A 7751-nucleotide genomic window follows, 5' to 3' on the forward strand; every position below is an offset into this window, starting at 1 on the left:
AAACAAGAGAGCAGGCAGATGAATAATAAGCCATGATGAAAGCTCATCGTTGTGAATTTTTGTTCTTTTTGAAGGAAAAAAGAGCTTTATTTAAGTAACAAAGCCATCTTCTTCAGGAGTCATTGCATAGTGGTACCTGGTGCAGATGGTAGGCATGTGAGCTAATATTACTTGTCAGTGTACAAAGACATCCAGTATAAATACTGTTTTTCTATTGGCTTAGAGTATTTTCAAGAAGGCTTCTAATACACATCATTTTAAAAAGACACCACTGAGCACATGAAAATTTCTACTCTCCTGTGTGTATATTCAGCAAGTAGCATTTTTAAAGTAAGCATAAAGGGAAGACAATTCAAGACTTGGTACATAACATGCAGCCAGTTATATATAGGAAGTAACTAAAGATAGACCGATTTTTTCCTTTGTCTCTGTTAAGTAGTTTTAAGTGCAAGTTAAAACTGCCACTGAGGAAACTAGTAACAGATTATTGTTGGTGTTAAGCAACATAGCCAGATATTATGTGATGGCTTGGCTTGAATTGAATTTTTTTGCAAATTGTGCTTAAGTTTTAATTTGAAGCCGACTGCCTAGTAAGTGTAGAAGAATCTGTTTCAAAATCAGTTGTTTACACTGGTTGGCATAATTCAATTTTTCTGCTGTGTACCATAGGCTAAGAACACGCCAGCTTCTGAATGTTTGCTCCTTAGTGTGTTTTAGTTGAGGGGTTTAATGCATACCTGGAGGTGCTGGCATGAAGCAGTTAAAAATCTCTAGCTGTCCAAGCCCCTCATCTCTAGGGAAGGTTTTTATCCCCACAGCAGAAGCAGCTGATACAATGACTGTCACCAGTCTTCTAGTCACTGGGGTCAAGGTTGTGATGGTTTGTTATCATGTCATTCAGCTACTCCTGTTTTGGGGTGGGTAGCTTCTAACAGAGGGAAATGGTACAGCACTGGTAAATACTTCAGCTGCATCAGGTAAATCTGTTCATAGTTTGAAATCAGACCTTTCAGTAAAGCCTGCTAGAAAATAGGAAGGAAGGATCAGCAGTACTCGTCTTTATTTCATGGCCTGCTTAGCATGGCAGTTCCAATGCTGCCTGACCTGCCAACGTTCAGTGGATTCAGTTTGTGAGCCAAACTTCCCTGAGCACTATGTGTTTGAGATTTTTCTTCTTGGTATATTTCCAGTTAAGTGGTCCTCTTAAGCAGCCCACCACTGCAGTACTGGATTGATGCAGTTTTTATTTGTATTTCTTTATCACATACAGATGCATGTTTTTGATCCAGTGACTCATCCCTTTCCTTGGATCAACACCACCAGTGCTTGATTCAACCCAGCTCTGTGTTTACTCATCATTTTATGTTCTTTTCTTCTCCTTTCTAATTTTATAAAAGGAAGCACCAAATACGAGGAAAATGCCAGTGGATTCCAGCCACCGTTCTTCCAGCTCCACTTCCCTTCCTTTCCCTCATGATCCTCCTGTGTTTCCCTTTGACCCCCAGCACAACCCAAGCCAGGTGCAGCACGTACCCCATGATGTACTGATGCCCAGCATGGTGGGCAAGGCACATAAACCGTCAGGTAACCACAGGACTTTTCATCCTCCTTCACGATCAGAAATATTGCTGAAATACACCTCTAGAGATCTTGTCTCTCAATGTTTCACCATCTGCCTGAATTCTTCCAGAAATCTGGAAGGATGTATCATGTTCTTTTTCTTCGCTGCCCTTCTGAGTTGTTCTGTGATTCTGTGCTAAGTGAACATAGCGAAAGGCAATAATCTTTATGAAAACATTATGATGACTTTACACCAAATCATATTCACATTTTAGTGAGATTTTCTATAGTAAAAAGTAGTAGTAAGGCCCACCACCTTGTTGTCATGTATGAGAGTACTTCCAAAAGCTACTCATACCAGCAAATCACACATGTAATTGTGCTAATAGAAGTAATTCCTGCATGAGAATTATTTTCCCTCTGACAGCCATCAAAACTAGTTTGATCTACCAGCCTTGAAATACTTTGTTGAGCTCCTCTTTGATGACACAAAGGCTATTAAAGAAATCTGAAATCTGTGACAGTACCTGTAGTAGGGTAAGGAGGAAATGCAGTGAGGAAGGCAAATGCTAGAAAGGCTGCAGCTAGCTTCTAGTCAGAATTGCATGTCAACCAGTAACCAGACGTACTAGTGATTTTGTTTTTCTTTAGTCACCTGTTGGCAACAGCTGAAAGTTCTGAAAGGGTAAAAGAAGCAGCACAACTAAGAAAACCTTTTTTTTTTTTTCCCCCCCCCCCCCAGGAGATCAGAAGAACATCCTCCAGAAACTTTTGGTTGTGCCTGACAGGGGTGAAGCTTTCCAAGGTGAAGGCTACCCAGGTGTGGGATTGAGCTACGGGAGTCTCCCTTGTGCACCCAAAGGCACCCTCTCCCAGGGGCAAAAGCCTCTTGTTAGTCCGCATTTAGGAGGTGGAGCATCGAGTGTCTCTGGTCATTGGCTGAACACAAGCTACCCTGCCAAGCAAACAGCCATGTTACCAGATAAACGAATGGCACTCTGGGGGAAGCATGCTGGCCAGCCAGGCAAGAGTTTACAGGAAGGCTTCCTCCAGCAGCCTCCACAACAACAAATGCGTGAATCTTACGCCGTTGGCTGCAGGCTCCCAGCCAGCACAGACTACAGCACCTTAAGAATACCACGTGAGCCTTCTTGGGATCCCGGTGCCTCTCAAGGTTGTCCTGTGCCCCCTTCTTCCGTTAAGGCCCCGGGTCCAAGGAGAGTTGACATGCCCCCCGAGGAAGATTGGCGACAGAACAGCTACACCCCTCAGCCTGGCAGAAGGCGAATGCTGCCAATGCATGTGATGGATGGGACTTTTTCTTCTGCTTCGGAGGCACACAGAAATACGCTGGCTCGAGCAGCTGCAGCTACTGGCACCGTGCAAAATAATGGCTGGTGAGATCCTGTCCACTCCGTGTGCCCGAATAAACTGCTCTGTGAACAGCCTATGGCTCTTGCCAGAGCATGGATTCCATGGAGACAGCAAACTCCTTCCATTGGTATCTGTGCCAGTTTTGTCTTAAAATGTAGCTATACCATATGTGGAAACTAATTGCACTGTATTTCATTTCTGACACTACTGAACTGCTGTCTGGATGGGGAATCTTAACTGTTGTAGTCCTGGCCTCTCCTAGCAAACAAGTGCTCTAGGCATGGTAAGCTTCAGGGGCGTTGGTTTACGGGTAAGTATAGAAGTACGTGCGTGTTTTGATGGAAGACGGCCACTAACAAAAGGACATTTTTAAGAACTCTTTTTCATGAAATGTAGCTTTCGTAATTTTTCACATTAAAAAAAAAAAACAAACAACCACAGTCCTTTTGTTTTCCTCTCCTTCTGCTCTCCTCTTTCTTCCTAGGGGAAAAAGACTCGCCCACCTTCCAGGTTCCAGTACGTTGGCACTTGGCAGGCTGGGGTTTAGTAAAGCAGACTCATTCGGTGTGGTGAGATTTCAGTCAGATCACAGCTCTAGCTGCTGCTGAGGAAGTGGCAAGGAGACATTATTCATCAGTAAACCAGAATTTTTCCCACTTCCTTAAGGCAAATTAACAATGCTTGAAACAGAAAAGACTGTTAGTGCTGCACGCTTAGTTACACCAGTGTAAACACAGAATAAGTTTAACTATTTTAGTGTCAAAACATACTTGCTTTTGTAAGTATTTTTCAAATAAATCTAAGAAAATAGTTCTATTTACCTGTCTGTGTATGAGCTTTCTTTGTCGTTTGGTTTTACTCACCAGTTGGCCTGAAACTGCTGATTTATGTTCTTGTACGCTGACAAATATGAGTAAATTGTTTATTCTGGTTCATTAACAAAGCTTTTATAATAAGTATTTAGATTATAGGAGATAAAAGTTACAATTCTGCTCTTGCAAATACTTTCGGGGTGGTGGTTACAAGTTCTTTAGACAGATGGAGGGTTCTGTTAGGTGTGTGATATTGAGAGTGGTACTGCAGCTGTGGTGGCGCTGGCCCAGCCAGCCAGTGGAAAAAAAAGGTCTAGGCTGCCCTCTAGTGCATGGTACTCCTTGGTAACCTGCTGTTGCTCCACAGGAGGGTCTTCAGTTTAATTTCATTATTTTACACCTCAGTGCTTGATTGGATTTCATCACTTTTTGCTGTTTAGTCTGAGATCAAGTAATTAATTGTAATAAATTTTATTTCTCAGTTTCTTCTTTCTAAATAACGGCTATTATGTCTGTTATCGTTACGATCTCCTGTAACTACATCATGCTAAATTGTGTTCTGTGTTTGGGATTGTTGCACAATACTTTGTACTTAACTACTGCTAGTAGGGGCAGTTACCAAAACAAGGCACTCTTCCACTCCTCCATTCCAAAAAAGCTTTACTAACTTTTGACTTTTTCACATAATGATTTTGTCAGTTTAATAGCACAAAACTCTGAACAGCACTAATATTTTACTAGTTTTCTGAATAGAAAGCAATGGGGCATTATTCTACATAAAACAACTATTTGATTAAGATTTCCCAACTGATGGAATTGTTGTTCTCTCTGGCTGCACATGGACATGCCATAGGAATTATGATTGTAGGAAATGCAGTGCTGAGGTGGACATTTGGACAGAAACATTCCTCTTGCAGTTCTCTCTTTCTCTCTCTCTCCTTGGTAGAACAATGCTGTTTTCAGCTTTTTGTTACCTTTAGAAGTTGGAGAATGTTACAGTAGCCCTAGAATGCAAATAAGGACATGGATAAGTATTTGACACTTTGCTACAGCCCTAAAAAATTCAGCTTGGAGAGTGAGGCTTGAGTAGTCTCAGACTCAATTATCTAAAAAAATAATCTGCCAAAACAAAGCACAAGTTCACCTCTTCAAGAATCAATATGGAGCATGAAACATTTGCAAATAAAGAAAATGTACATGCTTAGATTTATTTTTACTCCTTTTAATCCTAGATACCAGGAATGAGGAAGTAAGTACACTTCTATAAAGCTATGCAGAGTAATCCTGAGTTGATGCAACTTATCTTAGCCATCAGTGGTATCCAGTTTGTCTTTTAAAGGAAACGGTTGGTTTTATTCTATCATTATAGTTCTAGCTACCAGGTTTCAAAACTGTGTTCTAGATGTCCTGGGAATATCAGTTTCTTACTATGAAATGAACTCAGAGGTCTGAAAAGGAAAAGCTGGGACATAACCTCTGAAATATCTCCATACCAGCCAGTATGATAGTATATCAGAATACAAACAAACTGGAGTAGATTCAGTGATATTTTAATATGGCAGAAAATGTGAAGCTGGAAAAATACCTTTATTTAATCTGTAGCCTGTGCCTGCAAGTCTTAGTGAGGTTAGCATGTTAATCTTTACCTTGTAATTTTTTTTTTACTAACTGCTAACTTGTAAGACTCTCAGATGATACTTATTAGCTATTTAAACCCTAGAAAAATCAATTATGTATTAGTTTAATGGCTCATTAAAGTTCACTGTTGGTGGTAGGAAGGGTGAGGGGGGAGCTTCCACAGGGAATTTCAGTAGCTATTTTGGAACAGTCTTTCTTTGTAGAGTTTATGAAGTTTGTAAGCTTTGATGCAACATAACCAGGGTTTTCTATGTAAAGTATCTGTCACTGGCTGCAGAATGGGTTAATGGTTCGAATTAAGTTAAATGAAACCCCCATACACTCAAATTTACATTTTAAAATAATTTAATTTCAGTTCTAAAAATAAAATTCTTATTCCCTGTATTTGTATGATCTGTCATTGTGTTTGTAATATGCATTTAGACCCATCTGATTAGGGGGCAAAAAAGAGCAATAGTAATGAAGAGCAACTTGATGTGCTAGCAGCAGCAAATTTGTGTAAATATAATCCTTTTGTATATGGGAAAGTGCAGCTCTTTCATCTTGGAGGCGACAGAGTTTGTGCACACTGTCTGTGGGAATCATACTCAGACCTGCTGAGCAGCAGATTTGTTCAGAGTATGTGCTGGAGTGCACAGCACTAGTGAGTTAGCCAAAATGTACTTTGATTTAGAGGAGCGAGGTACAAAAATGCAAGGTAAGTACCTGCTCCTTCTTGGAGGCTGCTGCACGTACATGAAAATGTGCAGAATTTGGGAAGAGGAAAGCAACTGTCATAGTGGTATTTTTCATGATTACTAACATTGCTGAAATGGGCTTACCAGTGATGGTTTGGGTAGGATGTATGGAGTATGGGCAGGATTCCAGGTAACAGGCAGTTAGGGGAGTGGGGAGAAGAGAAGAAAAGCAAAGACAAGTGATAGGGTGGATTGGAATAGGAAGGAACAAGTGAATAGGTGAAGAAGACAGATGGAAAGAAAATACGTGCATTCCAATTCTTTGCTCAGATGTGTCTGTCTTTCCAAAGAACACACAGGAATTGTTCTTTCTGAATCTTCTTTCCCTCTTTTAATGGATTGATTCCTGTGCAGAGAGTCCTCAGCACTAGGCTGCCACTGGGGCTTTTGAGGAGGGAAGAGTGGCTGATGTAGCAAGTAGGCAATGTTCTTTTTAGGAGCCTTTAATAATGTTCATGCCATGGTAAATGAAACTGTGCAGAAACACATACCACTGCTCTATGTATAAATAGACATTGAGCAAACAACGTAGGTTAAGTTAGTGTTTGTGCCAGCTGGGGCAAAGATAAAAACATGCTTAGGTTTTACAAATACCTCGCTCAAGTTAGATGTGTTCTGGGGTCTCCTACCACTGTGCCTTCTCCCGTTGAGCACTGTGGGGGGCAAAAAGCAGAAGTGTGGATTTTTCACCCATCTGTACGTGCTGTCTAGCTTGTGTCGCTGCACAGACCCAAACCTGCTCATGCCTAGTGAGATGCCTGTAGTGCTCCCTTTATGCTAGTTCTGCCAGCATTGCTCTCACTGATGGAGTTACTCTTTAAAGTTTCAGATGTGTTTTAGATAACGCACGCTAGATCAATTGCTTTTTTTTTTTTATCCTTTTTCACTACTGCTGAAATCTATATGCATCATTCTTTTAGTTCATTGAAGGATTTTTTTTTCATCCATCCTTAACAAAAATAGGTAACTTGAAAATATTTTAAAATAAGTTTTTGATTAATGGAAAAATACCAACTAAGACCAGCTACATAGTTACTTCAGAACACTGAATATGTTTGCTAGCATATTTATGAAAGCAGATGCAAATGAATGAGTTCAGCTGAAGAAACCTAAACTTCCTTATTGGCATCAATAGAATTGTTTTGGTATTCATTCTTGAGTAAGCACTGAATATACCTATGAATAAGAAGATCTAATGTGTATTTGTAAATTTACTTACATTAAGTTTGTTGAAGGAGAGTTATCTTGAGTTTGTGATGGCCCTGTCCTAGATGACTCACCACTGAATCATAGGCTTGAGAAACTTGATATGTATGTATATATATCATTAATGAAAGTAATAAACATGAATACATGAAAAAAGTCTGATAAAGCTGCACTCTAGTCATAAATCTAAGATTCATTTAATATTGTTAAATTTTAGCTTTTATACTACTTGGAGAAAGCGATTTTGATGGCAGTCTAAGGTTACATAGCATTCCTTTTTTTAACTTAGTTTATACCAGTTACTTGGTGACTATCAGCTGAGAGAGTCCAAGCATAGAACTCTTACTAATTGGAAAAAAAAAAAAAATAATCATCAAGATATTCAGGATTATCTTAAGCAGCTTAAAGTACACTAAAGCATGAG

The 7751-nt window shown here is 39.9% G+C and overlaps 1 protein-coding gene across 1 annotated transcript; it reads left to right on the forward strand.

The window, feature by feature from the left end:
- The first annotated feature begins 1409 nt into the window (after window positions 1-1409).
- Window positions 1410-2961, forward strand: LOC103774161 (inactive ubiquitin carboxyl-terminal hydrolase 54-like). The gene is made up of 3 exons (XM_008941548.1): window positions 1410-1584; window positions 2303-2380; window positions 2468-2961. The coding sequence occupies exons 1-3, from the start codon at window positions 1419-1421 to the stop codon at window positions 2959-2961; spliced, it is 738 nt and encodes a 245-aa protein (XP_008939796.1). The 5' UTR covers window positions 1410-1418.
- Window positions 2962-7751: the final 4790 nt, after the last annotated feature.

This window comes from Merops nubicus, unplaced genomic scaffold, assembly GCF_000691845.1.
Source record: "Merops nubicus isolate BGI_N331 unplaced genomic scaffold, ASM69184v1 scaffold46285, whole genome shotgun sequence".
NCBI lineage: Eukaryota > Metazoa > Chordata > Aves > Coraciiformes > Meropidae > Merops > Merops nubicus.

What these genes read in the sequence shown, in the direction of transcription:
- LOC103774161 (XM_008941548.1), top strand. Translation starts at nt 1,419, where the DNA reads ATGCCAGTGGATTCCAGCCACCGTTCTTCCAGCTCCACTTCCCTTCCT. An exon ending in CAAGGCACATAAACCGTCAG is followed by an intron (nt 1,585 to 2,302) that starts GTAACCACAGGA and finishes CCCCCCCCCCAG; the next exon opens with GAGATCAGAAGAACATCCTC. An exon ending in CCAAGGTGAAGGCTACCCAG is followed by an intron (nt 2,381 to 2,467) that starts GTGTGGGATTGA and finishes GTCCGCATTTAG; the next exon opens with GAGGTGGAGCATCGAGTGTC.